General features: G+C 48.7%; 1 protein-coding gene across 1 annotated transcript in view; it reads right to left on the reverse strand.

The window, feature by feature from the left end:
• Nucleotides 1-14,067, reverse strand: part of LOC310872983 (connector enhancer of kinase suppressor of ras 2) — a gene marked incomplete at both ends in the record, with an annotated part of 134,900 nt that extends 120,833 nt beyond the window's left edge. Inside the window, one exon of the mRNA XM_083785208.1 lies at nucleotides 14,004-14,067. Coding sequence (XP_083641334.1) covers nucleotides 14,004-14,067 — 64 coding nt within the window. The remainder of the gene's footprint in view (nucleotides 1-14,003) is intronic.
• Between the last annotated feature and the right edge of the window lie 13,250 nt (nucleotides 14,068-27,317).

The following is a 27,317-nucleotide window of genomic DNA, read 5'->3' on the forward strand; positions in this document are numbered from 1 at the left end:
CACAGACACACGTACGTATTACCACTTTCAGCTTCACTTTTCCTTTAAAATGTGCAGAGCTTGTAGATCTTCTATATATAGAAGACCACCCTGGAAGCACTGAAGTGTTTCTGTGTTTATCCGGTGTATAAGTTGTATTATATTGTGATTCCTTGTATTTCCTATTGTGTGACACTGTGTAGTAAAACAAAGCAGGGCATTCATTTACAAAAAAATCACACCTGTGTGAAGTAAGTGGTGGGGGGGGGGGGGGGGGGGAGGTTGAGTTCCAGACCCACAGGAACGCACCCATGGGGTGCCGGCCCGCGTCCGAAACGGTTGAGAAATGACAGAGTTACCGTGTGGGGGTCCCTCTGTACCCTCTACTGTACTGTACTGTCACTGTACTGTACTGGCACACCCGAAATCACCATATATACAGTTAATATGTGTGTGTGTGTTAGGTTGCGCACAGGTGGTGAGAAACAACCATGCCATTTTCGTGCTCATACCCAGGCAGCCACCCACACAGCCACCCAGCCAGCCACCCACACAGTCACTTAAGGAAGTGGTTGCACCACTTAAAAAGAATATACTGTATAGTATATGAATGTAATATCAGGCAAGATTATCCTATATGGTCTGAGGGGGGTTCAAAGATCCAATCTTAAGCCTTCCCATTTACTCGCAGACAATTTTCAAACATGGTTTATATATTTATCTGGGATAATCACTATACTGTCGTCATGCGAATGCAAGGACTCATGATGATCGGGCTGATATGGGTGCCACAAGCTGAGTGTTAGCATTATGCTATGCTTTAGCTATTGAAAATAGCAGATCTACAAGCTCATAGCGCGCCACCGAGTGGCGCGCTACGAGCTTGTAGGTCTGCTATTTTTTAAACGACTGACATAGAAACATAGCAGGTCAAAGTGGGTTAATATGAGGCAAGAACACGACTGTCTCTATGACGCCTCGTGTCTTCCTCTTCACAGACATATTAGAACTATGAATGTCTTGTATACTGTATAAGTTCCTGTAACTGTCTATTATTTTCTTACCGATTATTCTGCCGATTCAACTCATCGAATAATCGAGAAGCATGTTTTTTTTTTTAATATAATTTCATAATTACTTTTAACCCATTTTGACCTGAGATCAGATTTTAAAAATGTCTTCTACATCCTGACAGTTTTCTGAAAAAGCTATGTTTCTATGTCAGTCGTTCTTCGATTTTTCAAAAATATAGCAGACCTATACAAGCTCGTATAGCACGCGACCTATTACGATTATTATAACATTATTTTGCATATGTTGTTCGATTAGAAATGTTGCACCGCTAACGTGCTCTTCTTCAGGGTTCACTGAAAGCACATTACGCCCGTCAAATGGTTTAGCGCAGACATCAACATTCCACACACATCGTACTGTTTCAGACATCACTATCGCTTACGCATGTGTGCGGCACATATTTATGCAAATTAGGCTTCCCCCGAAAAGGCTCCAAGCTAAAAAATGTGTTTGAATTTCTACATCTCACGGTCAGACGTGTCATGCAATGTGACATCACATCACAGCGAGCTCGTTTTGAAATCGTCCAAATCATACAATACAATATTTTGTACATTCTCGTTTCACCTCCCGCGCTGTGAATAAAGCCTATGAGGGCCATTTTTTTCACAAGGGCAGGAAGAGACAAAAGCAAGTCCTGCACAACAAAACTGTGAGTTCCTGAAAACAATGGAGCCACCGTCCCTTTATCTTTGTTCCGTCAACTCACAGTTATGGGAACGTGACAACGTCACAAGTATACTGCATACGTAGACAGACACGCACGCACGCACACACACACACACACGCACACACAACACACAGAGGAAACTCCTCCAGTGTGGGCGTTGAAATCAAACAAACGCTGATGAGTCATCTTTCTGTGAGGCACTGTGTAGCAGTGCTCTGCTACTGAAAGCGTCCGTCCTTCGCAGCCAGGGACAGTATAGTCTGCTAGACCCGCTATAGCTAGCTGGCTAGCATGTGCTAGCATATATTAACAGCTCTGGAAATGAGAGAAAGGTGTCTGGCAAAACCTGTAACTTTTCTGTGGGTGGGATGATGAGGCTTGTTTGGTTAACACAAGAAGTTGTGTCTGTTTTTTCATGTTGTATAGGTGAAGGATGTGGCACAAGGAGAGAGCACACAGCCCTAAATCCGTCCCTCTGATGAATGCCTGCGGGCAGCGGCGTGCAGGGTGACGTTGTCAGCGCCGCAATTAGATGAGCACTCCATCATCCCATGATGCTTCACAGCAAATCAAGCTGATGTTGTTTGGTCTCGTGTATAGCAAATATGCATAATTTAAATGGAAGCTATTAACCCATTTTGGGCCGGGAACCCCTTTTGGTGTTTTAAACATTATGTTATAATTTAGCTGTTGAAAAACAGCAGATCTACAAGCTCATAGCGCGCCACCGAGTGGCGCGCTACGAGCTTGTAGGTCTGCTACTTTGGAAAAGTCGTGAAAATGTGGCGCAAATCTTTGAATATATATTTCAGAGCGATCATTTTTAACTAAAATATTGACTTCTGGGGGGGGGGTCCCTGGAACTACATATTTTGAGATGGGGTCCGTGGCCCAATAGAGATATTTCTGGGGGTCCTTGACATGAAAAAGGTTGAGCACCACTGACATAGAAACATGGGTTTTTCAGAAAAATGTTAGGATTTAGAAGCCTTTTTTTAATCGACCTCAGTCCAAAATGCGTTAAACGTATGATATTAATATGAAATTTAGCAGGAACAGGACGTTGCCACTTTTAATCCGGTGTCACTATTTTGGGCATGTCATTGTCATACAATATGTCCTAAAAATGAAAAGCAGATGACGTAAAGTATTATCTCCAGCAGCAGAAAAGAAATGCTTATACTTAACTACGAGTTTCTGCCCGATGTGAAACTTTAGTGCTATGCAAGATACATATGGTATACGACCACCACCAAAGCAATTAACCACAAGGACCCGCGCGGCACAGTGCGAACGAACGAATGCACAACAACTCACGCCACTGGATCATAAAAGGCTGACACTTCAACATGTCAGAAAACACACGGTAATGTCCCTCTAATCAGACTGATTTATAGTTGTTCTCATTTGGCTATGGTCAGCAATATATTCCAAATCTGGAGGAAAACGTCTGCTCAGCATATACTACTTTATATACCCAATGCTTTTTACTCAGCACATTTTTCAAACCAATTTGTCGAGATATATAGTTTCTCCAACATGTTCACTGTGGCGGAGGATAAAGCAGTATACCGTAATCAGAAACACGACTTCTGTGGTTATTTGCGAGAATGAAGGTCATAAGACTGATGAGGCCATGGCCAATGTCAGAGCACACTTTAGTGGACAACTAAAGCAGTGTTTCTCAACCGGGGGTTCCAAGCTAAATGATGGAGATCGAGTTGGACCAAAATGGACCCTTATAGATCTTTAACTGTATAAAGTTAAAGTATTGTCAAACATAATGCATTACTATTTATTTACCCATTTACAATAGGTCTACACAATTAGAAGAGTTGAGACGAAGAACCATCTACTGTAAGTCCATTATAATTATCCATAATGTATAAATTATGGAAAAGGGGTGCAGGACAGATAGGACTATTCAGGGAGGGGTCAGAATAAATGATAGACTTAAATGGTTGTTCGTCTCAACCCTTCTCTCCTATGGTACCACATCAATACAGTCAGCACATCGATACAATCTTATCCAACGACAACAAAATACTCAACGTTTTGGGAGAGGCTAAATCTCATCAAACGGTGTTCCGTGGCTCAAATGCAAAATAAATAATGGACCTTGATATGAACTGGATTGACATTGAAAACCACTGAACTAAAGGTGTGAGCTTGTAGATTTTGCTTGCTAATTCCACTATTTTACAGAAATGTATTTTGGACATATAGGTATAACATTTGGGTATAAGGTAGGTTATGAAGTATACATAGGTGTTTCCATGGTCAAGGTTCTCCACACTAAGGAAAAGACCCTAAAAAGTGATTCAGAGCCCCTCTTCCACGTGCAAAAGAGGAAGCAATCAGATAAGTAGAAGGTGTGCTCAATGACACTGATTTAGTTTCATCTCATTTATCACATCCGTCTCAGAGAGGACAGTAACATTAACCCACGGTGGACTTTACCCTACAAGGCCCAGGCAAAGAGGAACAGGAAACAGGAAATTAGAAACATTTTCAGAAGGAGGGCGGTAAAGGCTTCAGATGTCTGACAACCTGAGAAGCTTCACTTTTTATTTCTTCTTTATTTTGCAATTGTGAACATTTTGTCACAGTGGTTCTAAAACAGTTCAATGCCGAGGACTCCCACATTGATACAAGTCATCCCCATTTGGCAAGGTTTTGTGCAAGGGACCCCATAAGAGAGGATTATTTTTAGACTGTCTACTGTATAGGCGGGAAGATAACAGTGGATAGAGTGAAACCTAGTGGCTCCATGTAGCATTCCAAAAGAAAATCGATGAATAGCCTATGTATGTTATTTTTTCACATTTTTTATTTTTCATTTATGGTTTCTGTAGGAGGCCAAACGTGACGTTTTCCAATTTTGTCACATAATGTCAACTAAAGTTTGCGTCATAGCATGCGACACAGCCAATGCAGATTGACTGCCTGTATGTTTAATCTGCAGTGAGAAGCTATCAAACAACAACAAAAAGTAATGTTGAAAGACATTTCCAGGGAAAGCATGCTAAATTTGCGGCTGACCACCCAGAGAGAGTGCTGTTGCAGAACTGCTGAAGAGAGCAAACAATCTTTTAAAAAGTGGATCGCATCTTCAAACTCCACCACTGCTGCTATAGTTTCGTTGCAACCCGGGAGATAATAAAGCTTGGCAAGCTGCATTATAATGCGTAAATTGTTTTGCGGCTCCAGATAGATTTTGAATTTATTTTTGGTCGAAAATGGCTCTTTCGACATCTTGGGTTGCCGACCCCTGGCCTATAGCAAAGCCCCTCCCCAAATCACAGCTAAGCATAACATGGGTTAGACAAACCTCTCCACCAATAGTTTTCCTATATGATAAATTGTTTTAAAAAATAAATGTCACGCACATATTTTTCCAGTGCATATGGCAGGCCTTGTTGACGGATTTGGAAAAGATTTTTAAGGTCTTGTTCCAAATATGAACTAGAAAAAGTGCCCTTCTGGGCACAGGTCTCCACCAGGTTATCCACAGATCCGTGCAGTTAGAGGTAAAAACACTTTTCGGCCAGTTATAGCGCCACCTTGAGGCTGAGTTGAAATTGTTCATGTGGCATTTTGTCCTCGGCCTAGTGGGAATGTGGGTGCACAATTTCACGGAAATCACGCGATGTGTTCATGATTTGCAGCATTTTGTTTGAAACTGAGCACTCCTGTGAACTTTGGAAGCCAATCTTAACCAATCAGGATGGAGTGTGAGAAATATGAAAGACCGGTTTGGTTGAATGGCTCTAGAGAGACTGTGTACCAATTTGCGTGATGTTTGGACAAAATCTGTAGGTGTGCTGTGCAAAAACCTGTTTTGCACAAAGCGGCCTCCTGGTGGCGCTATAACAGGCCGTTCTGGAAAGTTTGGGGCAGAGGTTCATGGTTGGCATCCAGGGAGTGTGTGTGCAAAATTTGGCATCGACCGGGTTAACGGTGGCTGAGATTAGCTGGTCACGGACGGACGGACGGACACACGGACACACGGACGGACGGACGGAGTGCAAAACATACTCTCCCCATGCCTTCGGCTGGTGGAGACAACCAGTATTTAATGTGAAAAGATTCATGATATTTACATTAGAATGAATGAGCCCAGCTGGAAAGAGTCCAAGTGGGAGTTGCCGGGGCATAGCTACAGACAAAGCCAGTGGATTCAAACACACAACCTCCACGGTGGTGCATGGCACTGGGCAGAAACTTTACCACTGCGCCACCACGGGCACTCCCACAGCTCTTGTGTTGTAAACGCAAGATTGTTGTTGTTGTTCAAAATCCTTCAGCCAGTTGTTTGGGGGAGCACTTGCAATATCCTGGGCCCCGGCCCACAGGTTGAGAACCACTGGCCTAAATGAAATAGGAACTCTGCTCATCCAGAGCCAGCTCATGTAATAGTCCAGCATAATCTGGGTCTCCACAGTCATTCACCATGTTGTATACATTTACGTTGTGATAGCAGCGGATGTGAATCCCTCCCTGTATATGACGAACGCTGTGTCAGCAAAACTCGTGGAATCATGAAGGACCCAAGCCATCCCAACCGACTGTTTGAGATGCTGCCGCATGGAAAACGTTTTCGCAGTCTCAAAGCCACTGGAAACAAACTGCAAAAAAGCTTCTTCCCCCGAACAATCAGATATACATGAACAAACTGATAAGAACCATAGCGAAATCGGGCAAAGGAAAACGCTATCCCCACCACCCCTCGCCCTCCTCTTGCACTATCATGATACATTTTTGCACCCTTCTTAAACTAAATTGTGTTGTATATGGAACATAACCTACTGTGAAGCTGTTCACACAGAGTTGACCTAACTTTGCTACTACAGGGAAAACATGCACATGTACTGTACATGTGTTACTATTATGTGTACACTTTGATTGCTCTTTCTTGCACTCTTTATTCTTGTTTGCTGTGCTTGCTGTGGTTTTGTTGTTTTTAATGTTATGCTGCTGCATTGTCTGTACACAAGATGTAACAATGAAGTACAACCTTGAACCTTGGAAAGCCAATATGTAGGCTCTGGTTGGTTGCATGCTATAGCACTCCCGGCAAGCCATATAGGCCACACAGGTGAGTAAGACTCGCAAACACAACAGTATATATAGACCAATATAAACGTACTGAGGGAGACACTGAAATCAAATCGAACTAATTCTGTTTCACACGGTAGGAAGCAAGCAGCAGTGGAACAAGTTACAACCCACATGCAAGCCTGTACCATTCAGTCTCTATACTGCCTTTTGCCCAATGTTACAGTAACAACCTTTTTACTCTTCATCACATGGATCAGTAGCTGTGAGAGGACAGCATGGGGCAACACAGCACCCTCACATCCCATTGATCCCAAAGTTTAAAGCTGCTATAAGCAATAATGTCAACATTTTAATTACCTTTCTTTTTTTTCTCTTTTTTTTGGGGTATTCAGACAGCCAGCAATGGGTAGAACGCTCACAAAAATATTTAGTCTCTGTGACACATCTATGGGTCGCAATCATAGAGTATTAAATGTTGGTGTCCAAATGCGGAAGTGCAGCTCGGCTTTAACATTGGGCGCTCGGTTGCACGGGGTTTCCTCGTCAAGAATCCACGGGTCCGCCTGCAGTCCTTCCTCTTACCACTAGGGCCCAGCGCTTCAACATTGGAGTGCATAGCTGGCCCCTTGGTCGCAATCTGCATTCAAAGATTCTCCTAGAAGCTTTGTCATTGGTCCGGGGACCACCAGTGGTCTTTGAGGAGGACCCATTTGGGGGGTTCATTTGGTTTCATTTTACACTCTCAAGAGTTATATCATTGTTTAACATCTGCATTACCGGTAGTTAATTTACAAGTCTACACAATTAGAGAACGTAGAAGAAACACCACCCAAATACAGCATCACCTTTAACACCTAACACCACCCAAATGCAACATCACCTTTAACACCCAACACCACCCAAATACAGCATCACCTTTAACACCCAACACCACCCAAATACAACATCACCTTTAACACCCAACACCACCCAAATACAGCATCACCTTTAACACCCAACACCACCCAAATACAGCATCACCTTTAACACCCAACACCACCCAAATACAACATCACCTTTAACACCCAACACCACCCAAATACAGCATCACCTTTAACACCTAACACCACCCAAATACAACATCACCTTTAAAACCCAACACCACCCAAATACAGCATCACCTTTAACACCTAACACCACCCAAATACAGCATCACCTTTAACACCCAACACCACCCAAATACAGCATCACCTTTAACACCAAACACCACCCAAATGCAACATCACCTTTAACACCCAACACCACCCAAATACAACATCACCTTTAACACCCAACACCACCCAAATACAGCATCACCTTTAACACCCAACACCACCCAAATACAGCATCACCTTTAACACCCAACACCACCCAAATACAGCATCACCTTTAACACCAAACACCACCCAAATGCAACATCACCTTTAACACCCAACACCACCCAAATACAGCATCACCTTTAACACCAAACACCACCCAAATACAGCATCACCTTTAACACCCAACACCACCCAAATACAGCATCACCGTTAACACCCAACACCACCCAAATACAGCATCACCGTTAACACCCAACACCACCCAAATACAGCATCACCGTTAACACCCAACACCACCCAAATACAGCATCACCTTTAACACCAAACACCACCCAAATGCAACATCACCTTTAACACCCAACACCACCCAAATACAGCATCACCGTTAACAACCAACACCACCCAAATACAGCATCACCGTTAACACCCAACACCACCCAAATACAGCATCACCTTTAACACCCAACACCACCCAAATACAGCATCACCTTTAACACCCAACTCCACCCAAATACAGAATCACCTTTAACACCCAACACCACCCAAATACAGCATCACCTTTAACACTCAACACCACCCAAATACAGCATCACCTTTAACACCCAACTCCACCCAAATACAACATCACCTTTAACACCTAACACCACCCAAATACAACATCACCTTTAACACCCAACACCACCCAAATACAGCATCACCTTTAACACCTAACACCACCCAAATACAGCATCACCTTTAACACCCAACACCACCCAAATACAACATCACCTTTAACACCTAACACCACCCAAATACAGCATCACCTTTAACACCCAACACCACCCAAATACAGCATCACCTTTAACACCCAACACCACCCAAATACAACATCACCTTTAACACCCAACACCACCCAAATACAGCATCACCTTTAAAACCAAACACCACCCAAATACAGCATCACCTTTAACACCTAACACCACCCAAATACAGCATCACCTTTAACACCTAACACCACCCAAATACAGCATCACCTTTAACACCCAACACCACCCAAATACAGCATCAACTTTAACACCCAACACCACCCAAATACAGCATCACCTTTAACACCCAACACCACCCAAATACAGCATCACCTTTAACACCCAACTCCACCCAAATACAGAATCACCTTTAACACCCAACACCACCCAAATACAGCATCACCTTTAACACCCAACACCACCCAAATACAGAATCACCTTTAACACCCAACACCACCCAAATACAGCATCACCTTTAACACTCAACACCACCCAAATACAGCATCACCGTTAACACCCAACACCACCCAAATACAGCATCACCGTTAACACCCAACACCACCCAAATACAGCATCACCTTTAACACCCAACACCACCCAAATACAACATCACCTTTAACACCTAACACCACCCAAATACAGCATCACCTTTAACACCCAACACCACCCAAATACAGCATCACCTTTAACACCCAACACCACCCAAATACAACATCACCTTTAACACCCAACACCACCCAAATACAGCATCACCTTTAAAACCAAACACCACCCAAATACAGCATCACCTTTAACACCTAACACCACCCAAATACAGCATCACCTTTAACACCTAACACCACCCAAATACAGCATCACCTTTAACACCCAACACCACCCAAATACAGCATCAACTTTAACACCCAACACCACCCAAATACAGCATCACCTTTAACACCCAACACCACCCAAATACAGCATCACCTTTAACACCCAACTCCACCCAAATACAGAATCACCTTTAACACCCAACACCACCCAAATACAGCATCACCTTTAACACCCAACACCACCCAAATACAGAATCACCTTTAACACCCAACACCACCCAAATACAGCATCACCTTTAACACTCAACACCACCCAAATACAGCATCACCGTTAACACCCAACACCACCCAAATACAGCATCACCGTTAACACCCAACACCACCCAAATACAGCATCACCTTTAACACCTAACACCACCCAAATACAGCATCACCTTTAACACCTAACACCACCCAAATACAGAATCACCTTTAACACCCAACACCACCCAAATACAGCATCACCTTTAACACCCAACACCACCCTAATACAGCATCACTGCCTTTAACACCCAACACCACCCAAATACAACATCACTGGCTGTAACACAAAACACAGACACTGGCTTTGGATTTGCGTTCAGTCATCCTGCTATCTTGACATTATGTTCTGACCACAAAATGAACCCAGCAGACTTTTCCACCGTAAGGTGGTGGAATTTGAACATGTGGTTCAATCATCAGCTCATGGCCTCTCCTCCTAACCGGCGTGCTGGACTTCAGAGGCAGATTTCTACCCAGCAGCTTTGGTTTAAAGAGAGACCATGGGTGAGTCATTTTGTCCCCCATTTGGATGTGGTCTGTGGGAGGCTTAAGAACGTTTAAATCAGATCTCTACTACATGCCTCCCAGCCAGCTCATGAGCCTGCATCCCACTAGCCTGGATGCTAACCAGCAGAAGACTAGGTATACAGATTAATTTCCCTATTGTTGCAGCCATGAAGAGGTTCCCATTAATTCAAAACAACTTCACGCTCAAAATCCTTAGTGTAGTGCCAACAAGCGGAGGGGTGTCTCCCTGGGTCTCCTAGCCACCAAGCCCGTGCACCCGGCCAGCCTGTCCTGACAGTGTGGGGAACCGTGGGCCTGCTAGGAGAAGGCTTTGTCGCCATGGCCCCCTACACCGCCAGGAACCTCCGCTGCCGAGCTCTCTGCCGCCCAGCCTGCTCAGCTCTCCGCCGTCCAGCCTGCCAAACTCTCCGCTGCTTAGCTCTCCGCTGGCCGACGCCCAGAGCACTCCGCTGCCCGGCATCCACAAGCCCCTGCCTGCTGTCTCCCTAGTATGTCCTGCTGACCTGCCAGAGCCCTTGCCAGCCATCTCCCTAGATGTCCTGCCTGCGCCCTCTGCACCCTCAACAGCATGACCTGCCAGAGCCCTTGTCGGTCATCTCCAGTGGTGACTGGTGTCAACCTGAGGTTATGGAAGCTCTGGTCCTGGGCCTTCTGGTCAGCTGCTTCCTTCAGCTGCCAGTGCCTACAGTTCCGCCTGCAGCCCCGCCTCCAGTGTCTGCAGTTCCGCCCGCAGTCCCGCCTCCAGTGTGGTCTCCTCCGCCTGCAGTCCCGCCTGCAGCCCCGTCTTCTCCGCCTGCAGTCTGCAGCCCCGTCTTCTCCGCCTGCAGTCCTGCCTGCAGCTCCGTCTTCTCCGCCTGCAGTCTGCAGCTCCGTCTTCTCCGCCTGCAGTCTGCAGCTCCGTCTTCTCTGCCTGCAGTCTGCAGCTCCGTCTTCTCTGCCTGCAGTCTGCAGCTCCGTCTCCTCTGCCTGCAGCTCCATCTTCTTCGCCTGCAGTCTGCAGCTCCGTCTCCTCTGCCTGCAGCTCCGTCTTCTCCGCCTGCAGTCCCGCCTGGAGCTCCGTCTTCTCCGCCTGCAGTCTGCAGCTCTGTCTCCTCTGCCTGCAGCTCCGTCTTCTCCGCCTGCAGTCCCGCCTGGAGCTCCGTCTTCTCCGCCTGCAGTCTGCGGCTCCGTCTCCTCTGCCTGCAGCCCCGTCTTCTGCGCCTGCAGCTCCGTCTCCTCTGCCTGCAGTCCTGCCTGCAGCTCCGCCTCCAGTGCCTGCAGCTCCACCTCCAGTGCCTGAAGCCCAGCCTGCAGACCCTCCTCCCGTGTCTGTAGCCCCGCCTGCAGCCCCTCCTCCTGAGTCTGCATCCCCGGCCCCTCCTCCCATGTCTGCAGCTCCGTCTCCTTTGCCTGCAGCCCCGTCTTCTCCGCTTGCAGCTCCGTCTCCTCTGACTGCAGCCCCGCTTGCAGCCCCTCCTCCTGAGTCTGCAGGCCCGGCCTCCAGGTCGGCCACCAGACGTCGTCTTGTCCCAGCGTCCGGGCCACCCACCAGTTGATGCGGCCTCATCCCAGCACCCTTGCCGTCCCCCAGACGACACCTACTCAACCCTGGTCCATCATTCGGGCTGCCCACCTGAATTCCTGTGCCCAGCCCTGGACTTTTCCTGAGCTTGAAGCTACAATTAAGTATTTTGTTTGTCAGTTTAACTGCCTCATGCTTTAATAAATGCGTGTGTATACTTTCCTGTTTGGCTTTGCATTTTGGGTTCAGTCAACCTGCTATCTTGACAACCCTAACACCAAAACACCACCCAAAAATCACTGGCTTTAACACCAAACACCACCCAATTACAACATCATCTTTTTATATATATATATATATATATAATTATGTTTTTTGTGGCTTTCACCTGTATTTTATATTTTGAAAACTGACAGGAAATGGGGAGTGAGATGGGGGGAAGACATGCAGTAAAGGCCGTCGGGATCGGGAGTCGAACCCGCGACACACCGCCAGACTGGATTACAAGCCAAGGTGCCTGGACCATTGAGCCATGGCCCAGGCCATACAACATCATCTTTAACACCCATCACCTTGACAGCCACATCCCAAATATAACATCACCAAAAACCACCCAAATACATCAGCTTTTCATAAATACATCACCACCTTCACACCCAAGACTCGTATTACATCAGCTAACTAAAGTATCCACATGAAGGTCTTTTGCACAGCTTTGCCTTGTGCAATATACGACACTCTCACAAGTGGAATGGAGGATTGCGGGACAACCCCCAACTCCCCCATCCCTTGGGTGCGCACGTGCGCGTGTGTGTCTGTCTGTGTGTGTGTGTGTGTATCCCCCCCTCCACAAAATGCACTCCCACGCATGATTAGTGATTACTCATTCATACAGACTATAGTTCAAAGGGAGGCTTCTCTCGCCTCTGAAGCATTGAAGCAACGCTTTAAAAGCGACTGTTCGTTGCGGTTTCCTTATAATAATTATGGCCAGTCAGGCCGAGCGCTGTCCGTGGTGCTGGACCCCAACTGTAGACACACACACACACACACACACACACACACACACACACACACACGCACACGCACGCACACACACACACACACACACACACACACACGCACGCACGCACACACACACATACACACACACACACGCACGCACGCACGCACACACACACACACACACACACACACACACACACACACACACACACACACACACACACACACACACACACACACACACACACAATGTTGCACATCCCTGCATATACAGTCTATATACGTGAGATGGGCAAGGCCTTACAACATGTCATTGATCGTGGGGGGGGGGGGGGGGCAGAGAGAGTGAGGGGGGGGGGGGGGCTAATGTAGCACATTTCATTGATGAGAGCGTTGTGTGCGGGCTGCAGCTATATAGGCAGCTGCCTGCATGCAGCCCTATAGGCTTGGCTTGGCGCCGGGGCTGCTGCTGCTGCTGCTCTGAAGACACCAGGGCAACATGACAGAGTCCCTGCTGCATGCTGCTGCTGCTCACAGACGTGTGTGGTTATTACCTATACCGGAATACCGCGGTATAGGCTATAGCTATATACCGTATACTTCAACGAGCCGCTTTATACCTCATTTACCTCATCAATCTGCACAACATGCATGAGGCCACTTAATTATTTACCAGTATATATATAAAAGCACAGATAGGCTTGCAGATTAACATTAAGATTACCCCCCCCCCCCCCCCCCCCCCAACACACATGCACGGCACGCACGCACACGCACACTCACACTGTATACGTGTGGCCCTTCACTGGCTACATCATCATCATCATCATCATCATCATCATCATCCAATTCACCATTATCATCATCATCCTTCACCATCATCATCACAATCATCATCATCATCATCATCATCCTCAGCAGCCTGATGCAGCAGCGGACGTCCACAATTACCTTTCATCCAGTCCAGGACTTGCTTAGGTGTCCATTTACTTATCGGTTCCATAACCAGAGCCATGTTGCAGTCACAGTCTCTCTCTCCGAGATTAGAATAACTATAGCACTAAAAAAAAATGACGACACGAAGCGACCCGTCAGTCACATCTGGAACCTACTTGGTGAGGACGTCCACGAAGGAAAAAAATAAAAAAGAACAGTGGAAGGCAATTTTACTCTCTCCATCGGAGGAGCATGGCCGCCTGCAGAAACGGTGAGCGGGGATGCGGACGGTGGTGCAATTCACGCGCACACACACGCACGCACACACGGTCACACTCACACACACGCTCCCTCTCGCTTTCTCTGACTATATCTTCCCCTCTCTCTCTCTCTCTCTCTCTCTTTCTCGTGCCTTCCCGCCAGCAGTGAGAAGTGGATTCAGTGATGGAGCAACCCCTCCCTCCCCTCCTCGTCCTCTCGCTGCTGCATCACAAGGACCACCACTCTCCCACAGACCCAGGGAATGCTGCAACGCACACACCACACCATATAGGGGAAGCTCTCTCTCTCTCTCTCTCTGCCCCCCAACCAACCACCCCACCCCATCCACGATTCCACCCTCTCTCTCTCTCTCTCTCTCTCTCTCTCTCTCTCTCTCTCTCTCTCTCTCTCTCTCTCAAACAGAAAAGGAGGTGACAAAATTGTCATTTTTCTTTCTGTCACCCCTTTGCCAAGTAAACAACTTAACTCAACTCAAGAACGTCATTTATAAACAAATACAGGCACTCTATGACGTATAGGCCTACATGTTGTTGTGTTGTATTCCACAAGACAGACAGACAGATAGACAGACATACCTAGGTCTTATTATGTCACATTTGTATTAGTTCATACAAACTGGGGAGGAGGTTGCCATCAGCTGGAGAGAGTGCTGCCTCGTTTGTAATCTGTGGCCCCAGCGCCCCCTGGTGAGCACCTTAAACACCACTGACGTCATTGACTCTGGAAAGACAACTCGTCCCGTCCCGTCCCGTCCCGTCTCGTCCCCCCCCCCCCGCCCTCACAGCTCACAGCTCACACACACACACACACACACACACACACACACACACACACACACACACACACACACACACACACACACACACACACACACACACACACACACACCACCATCACCTCACCTCCGTCCTCCAAAAAGGATAGGCTTTATTATTATTATTATTATTAGATAGATGGAGAAATCAAGCTAAGGCATCGATGATTAAGAATATTTGTTAAAAATACCAGTTCAACAAGCTCATAACACACCGCATCGCAAGGCATATTGTGAGCTTGTAGACTGGCTATTTTCAAATAGGCAATGTAGTTAAACTCATTCAGGTGGGGACCCCCTGTATGTCCCTGCAGGGACATGCAGGGTACCCCACTTTGAGAAACACTCGTCTATACACAGAGCAGAGGACGTTTTGTAGGGGTTGTTTTTGATTGATTGATTGAAATATTTATTAACAGTTTGCAGAATTACAGTACATTTCAAGCACAAACTCAATACAAAGACTGTGAGTGGATGACCCAATTAAGCATTACACTTGTTTACAAGAGGGTCCACCTTGTTCAATTCATCAAATGAACAATCTCACTGACAATACTTGTCAGTGAGAGTGAACTAAACAGATGGACTTTGAAAGACATTGCAAAGTAGGCCTATATACATTCTGAAATCCCAACTCCAAGGAAGATGCCTGTATAAGAGGCAAAAATAATGTCATGATAAATCACAATTTCTGTTAGGTGTGTGTGTGTGTGTGTGTGTGTGTGTGTGTGTGTGTGTGTGTGTGTGTGTGTGTGTGTGTGTGTGTGTCGCACACGCACACCCCCAAAAGTGCCTGAAAGAGAGAGCTGTCATTTCTGTGGACAGCATTTCTGTGTCCTGACTGTAGTCTGTTCATTGAAGACACTTGACTACTTCTTGATTTGATATGCAAGTACGCAGCAACCTTGGACTGTATGAGCCAAATATGTAGGCCTATTACAGGCTGTGATGAGCACAAGGGAAGAAAATTACATTAGGTGAGTCACTTTTTTCCATATTGGAAAGGCAATTGACAGAATTGATGTCCCAGTCCAGGTAGGTAGGTACTGTAGATAGGTAGGTAGGCTACTGTAGGTAGAATTTACATCATATGTAGACGAGCAAATCGGCAATTTTCATTGACAATGAATGTAGAGGTGCATATGGAGAAACCCAAGTAAATAAGATTCAAGACTTTATTGCCATGTCAACAGAGTTGATTGGAATTTGTTTCAGTGCACTAAAAACATACATACAAAAGGACACATATTCACATCACATAATCAGACAGTAGAACACGATACAAAGGTACAGACATCATATGAGGGGGACCAATAAATAAGAAGAATGCAAGACGTTACAATTCATGTTGAATAAATAAATAGCAATTTCATCACAGTTCATCGTTTTACAAAGCAGCTTCACACTGTAAAGTGCGAGTGAAAAGAGGGTCAGCATTCAGGAGGCGAACAGCCTCGGGATACGTGCTGTTCTTAAAGCGGGGGGTATTGCACTTTAGAGACCGGAGTCTCTTACCTGAGGGCAGGGGTGCCCTCGGGTAAGAGGGCACCCCAAGTAATTATTATTATGAGGCCAAAGGCATAGGGAAAGAGCAGTTCTCTTTCTCACAAATATCAATTGAAACAGTTGCAAAGATTTCAAGAGGATTACCGGTAGATGCTGCCAAAGCAACAGCCCATTAGATGCCATCCCTGCCACTTGTTTGCGGGATGGAGCTGAGGTGATGGCTCCATATGTACCACACATTATGAATCTTTCAATCGCCCAAGCAAAGGTGCCTCATGCTTTTAAAAAGGCTAGAGTTACTGCCCTACATAAAAAAAGGCAGGAGGGATTGGTGTAAGTAATTACCGGCCAGTATCTATTTTAAGCATTCTTAAGCAAAATATTTGAAAGTTATTCACGAACAGATTTCAAATTATGTAAATCAGTTCCAGTCCAACCTTTCAGACAGATTCCAACAGGTGGTTTGCTCTCGGACCCGGAAAAACTCACCTCTGGAGTTCCTCAAGGAATTTATTTTTATTTTATTTAACCTTTATTTAACCAGTAAAAACCACATTGAGACTGAAGTCTCTTTTTCAAGTGTGAACTGGCCAGAACAATAGGCAAAATAAGTGACACAACTCTGCCAGTAACAAAAAATACACAACAAAAAACAGGACAGACATACAATGCTCATAAATACAGTACCCACTACCGAAGAAGCTTAAAGGGAGAACAGGAACGCGACCAGGACTAATAAATAAAAACTAAGCAACGGAAATTGCTAGTTGACTAAAAAGCAAGCAGACAGTTGCTATACGTCAAAGCAGGAGCAATGTATGGGAAGTGTACCCATGGCAATCCATTTAAAGCTCACTGGGGGAATCACAGCAGCCAGTTTGAGTCTGGACTGTAGGTCATTCCAAGACCAGGGTCCGAAATAAGCAATGCTTTTTTTTCCCAGCCTCAGATTTAGTTGGGGGCACAACATAGCGTAACCAACCATTTGATCTGAGGTTGAGAGAGTTTTGGACAAGTTCAAATTTAGAACCAATGTAACGTGAGAGGTTACCAAGAATGGCTTTATAAATGAGAGTATATATATTATATATAGTATATATAATGTAGCAACCTGCAAGACGTTAAGGAATACCAACCCACGAGGGCGTACGGCGAGTACGGTGATGAGTCCTATAGGGGGAATTGGTTATAAACCTCAATGCAGCATGAAACAGGGGGTCAAGTTTGCTCAGAGTTGAGGAACTAGCAAAGCGGTAGACAGTATCTCCATAATCAAGCTGCGACATGAAGAGGCCTGTAACCAGCTTTTTGCGAGAAGCATTAGAAAAGCAGGACTTCATTCTGTAGAAGAAGCTCAGCGTGAACTTAAGCTTTTTTGCCAAGGTGTCAATGTGGTGTTTGAAGTTTAACTTGTTGTCCAACCAAATCCCAAGATATTTATACAACTCAACCCATTCGATGGATACTCCATCCAGAGTGGTGATATTTGAGGGGACATTGACTAGGCTATTTGGAGAAAATAGCATGGCCTTGGTTTTGTGGCCATTTAATAGCAATTTGCTCTTTAGCAGTTCATGCTGCAAGGAGACAAAGTCAGAGGCCAAGTTTGACACTGCCACATCAAGTGAGGGGGCACAGCATAAGCATAATAGGTCCCTTATTTATTTACATTGATGACATGGATGCAGCCTATTCATGTCCTTTATTTTTGTATGCAAATGATTCTGCTTTACTGGTGACAGGTGAGTGCTTAGAATCAGTTAGTCGCTCTCTAGAAAACAAGTAAAAAAAAAAAAGTCAACAGATTGTTAAGTGATAACAAGTTATCCCTGCATTTGAGTAAATCTGAATGTATAGATTTTTTGCTTCAAGGCACAACTTTTAGAGAGGTATCCAACGTTTCAGTTGAATGTTATGGAGTTAAACTCCAGGAGAAAACATCAGTTACATATTTAGGTTGCACACTATAGACCAGAACATGACCAGTGAATCGATGGCTCACTCAGTTATTGGCAAGATCCACGCAAGGACTACGCTCCTAGCTATAGGATCGTCAGATTCGTAGACAGAACCACTATGAGGACACTGGCCTCAGCATTAGTTCAATGTCACTTTGATTACACCTGCCTAACCTGGTACATCTAAAAATACCAGATAAACTACAGACATGGCAAAATAAACTAATGAGGGCAGTTCTTTATCTCTCCCCAGGAACCCACATTGGCGCTTGGGGGTCAACATTGCGCGTGTTCATGTATGAAACATAGCGTCCACGTATGGAGCATGGTGATGGCGTGTCGAGGCTCACATGCATATGAATCTTGATTAAATTGACCCGTTTTATTCCCATTGCTGCGTCGTCCTCCAAACACAGGTGTTTTTGATTACAGAAATACTCTGTTTTTAAGTCTCATTCAAAGTGACATCCAGACAGTGTATTACTCTTTATGATTATAACTTAATCATCACGCTAAAATAGCTATCTGAAAACATTAGTTTAGGCCATGAGCGTTGCTGCCTGTCTCTCTCTGACCTTGTTTACAGACAATCTGCATGTGCGTGCACACATCACGCGCTTATGGGAGCAACGTCACATACCCCGGAGGCATAAGACATTCTGATTGGTTCAAAAACTACAAAATAAAATGCTCCAAATAGCCATTTCACCCCGTCTATTGCAGCGACGTGTACTACTACAGCAGGAAAGAATGCTTGCCTTCCAGTCAGCCATTTCACTTCCCCATTATAACATTATCTATGTTACCAGTATATGCTTATTCCAAGTATCCATAAACTGACCGTTGCTCTTCTTAATTTACTCTGTTACTTTAACACAGGTAGCTTATATGTGTTCATGGCCTGCAGCTTGTTGTTGTTTAATTTAACCACTCACTCTGGTGTCTAAAAATCTCAAAGTGGTTCAGTTAAAGGCCTCTGTAACAGCAATCGTTCAACTTCCAAACTTTGTTGCACGTGACTTCACAGGTGGTGGAAGTGATCGTACGCAGCAGTGCACACAGAAACATGACAGATGGATGTCCAGTCGTAGAGCTCAGTTTGGCTGTATTTATTGAACCGAAGTGAGCAGTTGAAAGCATGAACATACCAGTGATTTCACTTAGTAAGAGACCACACCTTCGCTCAAGATTAACAGTTTATTGAAACAGAATGAGATGAATGCATGGAGTGGAGTGAGGAACCCAAGGTAGGGCGAGACTCAGGGTGGGGGCGTAGTCTCTGGAGCTGACGGTCATCTTTGCTCTATACTCGGAATGAGCGGCTGGTCGTCTCTGCTCCGTCACTGCCCCCCCTGGATTCCTAGAGAATCGAGGCGGAAGGAGGAGGTTGGGGTGGAGGAGGATGGCGACTTTGAAGAGTAGTGAAAATAGCCGATCTACAAGTGCAGTACTCACAACCCATGTTTGGTCTGTCGTGGAGCAGAACAAACAACTTGGTTGAGAGATCGCAGGTGTATTTATGCTGTGGTGATTACGCCAGGGATTGGCTGGGTGATAATTAAAGGCAGGTGAGTTGATGAGGAGGGAGGAGTTGTTGATAATGAGGGAGGAGTGGTTAAGGTCAAGCGGAAGGAGGTCTCTTCTCCCGAAACTACGTTGTATAAATACAACTTCCCTTCACTTAGTAAGAGACCACACCTTCGCTCAAGATTAACAGTTTATTGAAACAGAATGAGATGAATGCATGGAGTGGAGTGAGGAACCCAAGGTAGGGCGAGACTCAGGGTGGGGGCGTAGTCTCTGGAGCTGACGGTCATCTTTGCTCTATACTCGGAATGAGCGGCTGGTCGTCTCTGCTCCGTCACTGCCCCCAAAAGAGCTGGCCCACAGGTGTGAATGGCTGGGAGGTAGAGACCGAAGGTCTTGAGGCTAGGGCAACGTGTCGCATGATCCGCCCTGTCCTTAGACCCTCAATTGGGCGAGGAAAAACTCCCTCTAGGCTGGGTTGAGGAAAGAGGAAGAAACCTCGGGAAGGATCGCAAGAGAGGGGACCCCCTTCCGGGGCGGACAGGCTGAAGATGATGCGGCACGTTACGTGATCCTGGACGGGGATGGGCGTTGTGGATGTTGCTACTGCCGTGATTGTGGTAGGATTTGGGATGACCATCGACCGGGGGTGCGGGATGTTCTGAAGGGCTTGTGTGGTGTGGTAGGAATGACACCGATGAAGAACGAGTGCCCAGAGTAGGAGTGACGTAGGAGTCAAGATTTGACTGGGGTGGCGTAGCCAGTCTCTGTGAGGAGATGGTCTTGAGTTGCAGTGTTGAGGAACATCATGTGGGGATGTGGCGGAGGATGGATTCGGGTAGACTGGGGGGAGAGTTGTTCGGGACCGATGAATGATGGATGAGTGCATCCGTTGATGGTTTGGTAGGAGTGGAACGTGTAGGATGGATGTGGGCAATGAGAAGAGTCTATCGGGCGGAGTATGATCTTGAGTTGGCCTAGAGAATTGGGATGCTTCTTTGTGTCGAATCGTGGCCCCAAAAAGGCATGGCGAAGACTATTGGGTAAGTCTCGCGGAGTACGTTTGATGTGCGGAGTGGGTCAAGGTGTTTTGCACTCATGGGCCCGGCGGTGCTGCATGTCATCGGGGATTGTTGTTGTGGAATTGTATACAGTCTTTGTAGGAGGTGGTGCCGTTCCGGGAGGTAGTACCGGAGTGGGTGGTGAGGGGGAAGGACAGATGGCATGGTCCTGACGTGCTTGGCTTTGGGCTGGGCCGGGTGTGTGTGGGAGAGAAGGGAGGGGGGGAGGAAGTGGGCGGGGCGCGTTGCCGCGACCGCCAGCGTGCCCAGCGTGCTGTGGGAAAAGAACGGGAGGGGGGAGGAAGTGGGCGAGGTGCGTCGCCGCGACCGTCTGCGGGGCGTATTACGCGCCCGCCTGCGTGGCGCATTGCCGCACCTGCCAGCGTGCTCGGGGGGGTTGGGGGGGGGTGGGAGGTTGGAAGTGGGCGAGGTGCGTCGCCGCGACCGCCGTCTGCGGGGCGTATTACGCGCCCGCCTGCGTGGCGCATTGCCGCACCTGCCAGCGTGCTCGGGGGGGTTGGGGGGGTGGGAGGTTGGAGGTGGGCGAGGTGCGTCGCCGCGACCGCCGCCTGCGGGGCGTATTACGCGCCCGCCTGCGTGGCGCATTGCCGCACCTGCCAGCGTGCTTGTGGGGGGAGGAGGAGGGAGGGAGGAGGGGGAGGAAGGGGGGTTTGAGGTAGAGGATGCATGCGCCGGCCGGCGTGTGTGTGAGGGAGGGGGGGAAAGGGAAGTGGGCCGGGCACGTGTCTGTTGCTGCTGTAAAGCAGGAGGGGGCTGGTGGGCGGAGTCGTGGAACGTGTGGTCCGGGTGGGCTGGGCTGCATCCGGAATGGAGTAGGCCAGCGAAGCAACGAGCAACGCCGCCTTCCGGTTGGTACATTGGAAAGGAATACATCTTGCTTAGACCGGCGACTGTCCGATCTTCCACGGACGGGTGGAGCGTCCTAAAACTGGGGGCGACGGGAGTAATGGAGCGAGGAGAGGCCGAGGACCGACCGGAGGATGGCTGCGTGCGGCTGCTGCAGTGGCTGCCTGACGATTGGCCGTTGGGGTCTAGATGAGCATGTGTGGAGGCCTGCTTGATCAGGACCGGGGATGGGTTCAGGTGATCCTGGGGGATTCGAGGAAGGGGCAGGTACGTTGTGCCAGAGGGGGGAGGCATGATGTGCCGAGTGGAGGGAGCGGGGGCATGATGTGCAGGAGGCACGCTGTGCCAGGTCGAGGGAGGGGGCATGCTGTGGTCATCCGAGGGTGGAGAGGATGGATATGCATGGCGTCGAGAGGAGGCTGCACCAGACCGAGGGAGGCGGGGGCACGCTATGCCTATCCGAAGGCAGAGAATGGAGGATTTGGAGGGTGGGGAGGCATGCGGTCCGCTGGGGGAGGAGGCGTGCACGCTGAGCCGAGTGGAAGGGGGCGGAGACATGATGTGCCGGAGGGAGGAGGCATGCTGTGTAGGAGGGGGGGGGGGGGTTGTGCCGGTCTGAGGGAGAAGGGGGCGCACAACGCCGGTCCGCTGAGGGAGGAGGCATGCACGCTGTGGAGATCCAGGGGTGTGGACTGTGGGCGCGGTGTGGGAACAGGAGGGTCGAGGGAGGGGGCACGTTTTCCAGGGTCCAGGGAGGGTGGAGGGGTCATGCTGTGCCGAGCCGAGGGCGGGGGCACGCTGTGGAGAGTCGGGGGTGGGGTCACGTTGTCCCGAGTCCAGGGATGGTGGAGGGGTCATGCTGTGCCAAGTCCAGGGGGGCGCACGGTGTGCCGGGTCCAGGGAGGGGGGCACGTGGTTCCGATCCAGGGAAGGGGCACGTTGTGCCTTTCCAGGGAGGGGGGCACGTTGTGCCTTTCCAGGGAGGGGGGCACGTTGTGCCTTTCCGTTTGCCTTTCCGTGTGCCTTTACGTTTGTGCTTTTGTCCTTTCCTTTTGTCCTTTTGTCCTTTCCTTTTGTCCTTTTGTCCTTTCCTTTTGTCCTTTCCTTTTTTCCTTTTGTCCTTTCCTTTTGTTTGTGCTTTTTTTTTTTTTTTTTAAGATTTTTTTTTTTGCGGCTTACGCCTTTTATTGATTTTTGAAGGGACAGACAGTAGGCTGACAGGAAACGGGAGAGAGATGGGGGGATGACATGCAGTAAAGGCCGTGTCGGGTCCGGGAGTCGAACCCGCGGCACACTGCGACTGGATTACCAGTCCGGTGCCCAGACCGTTACGCTACGGCCTGGGCCTTTGTTTGTGCTTTTGTCCTTTCCGTGTGCCTTTACGTTTCCAGGGAGGGGGGCACGTTGTGCCTTTCCAGGGAGGGGGGCACGTTGTGCCTTTCCAGGGAGGGGGGCACGTTGTGCCTTTCCAGGGAGGGGGGCACGTTGTGCCGGGTCCAGGGAGGGGGGCACGTTGGGCCGATCCAGGGAGGGGGGCATGTTGGGCCGATCCAGGGAGGGGGGCATGTTGGGCCGATCCAGGGGGGGGGGGGGGGGGCACGTTGTGGCGAGTCTAGGGAGGGGGCATGCTGTGCCGAGTCCAGGGAGGGGCATGCTGTGCCGGGTCCAGGGGGGAGGTGTCTGGGAGGTTCCGAGGAGCATGGAGGAGAGCATCGAGAAGACCTGGGCTGGGTCGGGAGGAGGCGTGGCCTGGGTGGTTTCCGTGGTGGCGGAGAATGCAGGGGGGGGCGGAGCCTGGCCGGGTGCGGCAGGGGGATGCTGGGGTGTCGGGGGGGTGCCCTGAGCACCGTGGCGTGCTGGGTGATGAGTGGAATGGGCCCTGTGGCGCTGGGTGCGCTCGGGGTGGGCAGGAGGGGTGAGGGGGGGCGAGTGGTAGCGAGCCTGGCGCTGTGGGGGCTCCAGGTGGGCAGGAGGGGGGAGGGGGCCGGGCGGCGTCGTGACTGGCGCCTGGTGGGCTCCGGATTGGCGGTGGGAGGAGGGGGTGGTGGGCGGCGGTGAGGCTGGCGTCGAGCCTGGCGTTGGGTGGGTTCCGGGTGGGCCTGGTGGCGGGCTTGTGAGCCTGGCAGGCAGGGGGAGGAGACGGGGAGGTGAGGGGCGTACGCCCGCTTGGCAACGCTGATGAGGAAGAGGATGGGGAGCGTTTGCGGGCTGGTTGTCGAGAGAGACCGCAGCGGGGGGGCTGGGGGGGGGGGGAGGGGAGATGGCGTGGTCCTGGGATGCGTGGCGTCGGACTTGAGGGGGAGAGGAGGGAGGCACTTGCTGGCCTGTTGGTGCTGCTGAGATGCGGGAGGAGGCCGGTGGACGGAGTTGGAGGGAGCGTGGCCCGGGTGGGCGGGGCCGCACCCACCAGCATGCTAGTTAGGGAGGGAGGGGGGAGGGGGTTGGAGGCGAACGTCGCTGGACAAGGAGCACAGAGCCGATCCAAGGGGGGGGGGGGGGGGGGATAGGAGGAGGCGGACGTCGCCGATCGAGGAGCACGGAGCCGATCCAAGGAAGGGGGGGGGGGGATAGGAGGAGGCGGACGTCGCCGATCGAGGAGCACGGAGCCGATCCAAGGAAGGGGGGGGGGGGATAGGAGGAGGCGGACGTCGCCGATCGAGGAGCACGGAGCCGATCCAAGGGAGAAGGGGGGGGGGGGGGGATTGGAAGTGGGCCGGATGCGTTGCCGCACCCACCCAGCGTGCTCGTTAGGGAGGGAGGGAGGAGGGGGGAAGCATGGTGGCACACGTGTCGTGTGTGAGGTCCATGTGAGTGGGGCCACTCGAGTCTGGGATGAGAAGGGCCGGGAGACGGGTCTACCTGGACCTCGGCTGAGTGGCTGGACTCCGGTGACCGGTGATGTAGAAGGAGGAGTCAGAGTGAAGCTCAAGCTGCAGCTGAGCTGGGATATTATAGCACAAAACAATTGGTTGAACCGTTAGATGCAAGAATGTCGTACTTAGAGACTGAAACAGTATCAAAGTGTTGTAATATAGTTGACTCCCCTGTATGGTAGTGATGGCTGGAGGTGTTGTTCAGAAGAGCTTTTCATCGGCGGCGTTTAGAGAGGAGGAGTTCAGAGAGAACTGCTTGAGGTGTTTAGAAAATGGCTGGAGCACTTGAACACTTGTACAAAAGCTTTAGTAAAATGACGAACGTTTCAAAGAAACGTGTGTAAGATTGGAACTACTGAGAGCATGATACTACAGTAGTTAGACTGGAACATGACAAGTGTTAGTGGCACTTGATAAATAATTAATCTCATACTCATCAAGCATAGTGTGGACAATGAATAGCAGAAGTAGCTGGTCTGCAAGCACACAACAATGATTTGATAAGCTGTTAAATAACAGTTCCTAGCAAGGAATAAAGTGATGGCGATTTTGAAGAGTAGTGAAAATAGCCGATCTACAAGTGCAGTACTCACAACCCATGTTTGGTCTGTCGTGGAGCAGAACAAACAACTTGGTTGAGAGATCGCAGGTGTATTTATGCTGTGGTGATTACGCCAGGGATTGGCTGGGTGATAATTAAAGGCAGGTGAGTTGATGAGGAGGGAGGAGTTGTTGATAATGAGGGAGGAGTGGTTAAGGTCAAGCGGAAGGAGGTCTCTTCTCCCGAAACTACGTTGTATAAATACAACTTCCCAATATGTAACGATTATCCTGTTCTTTTGTCTGCTTCTGGCTGCTGGCTGGTAAGAACGGTGCATGTGCTCCCACCATTCCCTGTGTCTAACCTGAATCACTGCACCTGAGTGCCCCCTAAATACACACCCAGTGCTGTCAAATCTAAAGCGCCCGCCACCAAGTGTTCAAAAATAGTATGCCAACCTGATGTTGAGAGACCCGAAACCCTGTTGACCTCAGGATACATCACTGAGGATACGTCCCAGGTGCATCCATGCAATGTTTTTTAGTTATAGTTCTTCTATTTATAGTGACTCATAGGAATAGACTATATGTGACAACCAGGTATAGTCTGGTGACAGCCGGAATGTAGACGGCACCCGGGTGAGCAGTATGGGTTAGCGCCCCAGCCTGTGTCCTCCGTGAGGAGGAAGCCCAACAACCCTTGGTGAGGCCTTTGGGAGGGCCATGCAAGCAGCAAGCGGAACCGCAGCACCATGACCCTGCGGAACCATTGCCCACCACTCCTGAATGAACTGCTGGTGCTGGGACTCTGGTGCAATGCACAGGTCCTCGCTCTACTCCTGGTGAGAGCAGGAGTGGACCTGGTGAGACATAGGAGGGGCCCGGACAGGAGACAACCCACAGAGCCTAGTCCCTCCATGTGCCAGAAGTGTACCTCCCAGCCCTGGCAGAGTAGTTCTGGAGTTCCAACGGATTGTGTGCCCCTGGGTTTTCCCTAGTGGGACTGATTGAGGGTAGCTACTGGGACGTAAGTCGGGACTTCATCACTCCCGGCTGGGTCGCCTGAGTGAGGGGTATGATGTTTAGAGACCAGAAACCCTGTTGACCTCAGGATACATCACTGGATACATCACTTCCCAGGTGCATCCATGCAATGTTTTTTAGTTATAAACACAAGAACTGATGTTCAAAGAAGATTTGAATGAATTTATTTTGAAATTGTAAAAAAAACAAAGAAAAAAAAAACTCAGAATGTAACTGCCATTTTTCACCTTTCAGCCAGGTCCTATTGTCTCCTTTGCAATGCAGGTATATGGTGGGAGTAATCCTACGCAGTACACACACCGAAAACAGTAACAGATGGATGTCCAGTCTTTGATCCAGTTTGAGTGTTATTTATTGAACAGAAGTGAGCAGTTGAAATCATGAACATACCGCCGACCGGATATATTTAATTGTTCTTTCCCTTTCTGTCTGTTTGGTTGCTGAGTGCTGCTGTGCGGCTGTGCTGCTGCGTATGATCACTTCCACCACCTGTGAAGTAACGTGCAACAAAGTTTGGAAGTTGAACGTTTGCTGTTACATTAAGTAAGAACGTAGCTCTATGACTATGAGTGAAACAAAGGACTTCAAAGATCTGCAAGAGGAAATAGGACAGATTGTTTGTTCATGGCCGATGCTGCTGCTGATCAGCTGGTGATTGGAAACACCTACGCAGCTCTATAGGGTGAGTTGCTTGGAAGCAGTATTGGAGAACTGAACAATCATGTCTGGGGGCAATGGTGATGCCCAGCCACTAGTTGGCGACATTGTACAGGATCCTGAAAAGGAAGATTTGAACATGGATAACTGGTTGTGAAGCCCCAGTAATCAGTCAGAAGGCAATTGACTATCTCATATAA

The sequence above is a fragment of the Protomyctophum parallelum genome, assembly GCF_964188405.1.
Source record: "Protomyctophum parallelum genome assembly, chromosome: 16".
NCBI classification, from domain to species: Eukaryota; Metazoa; Chordata; class Actinopteri; order Myctophiformes; family Myctophidae; genus Protomyctophum; species Protomyctophum parallelum.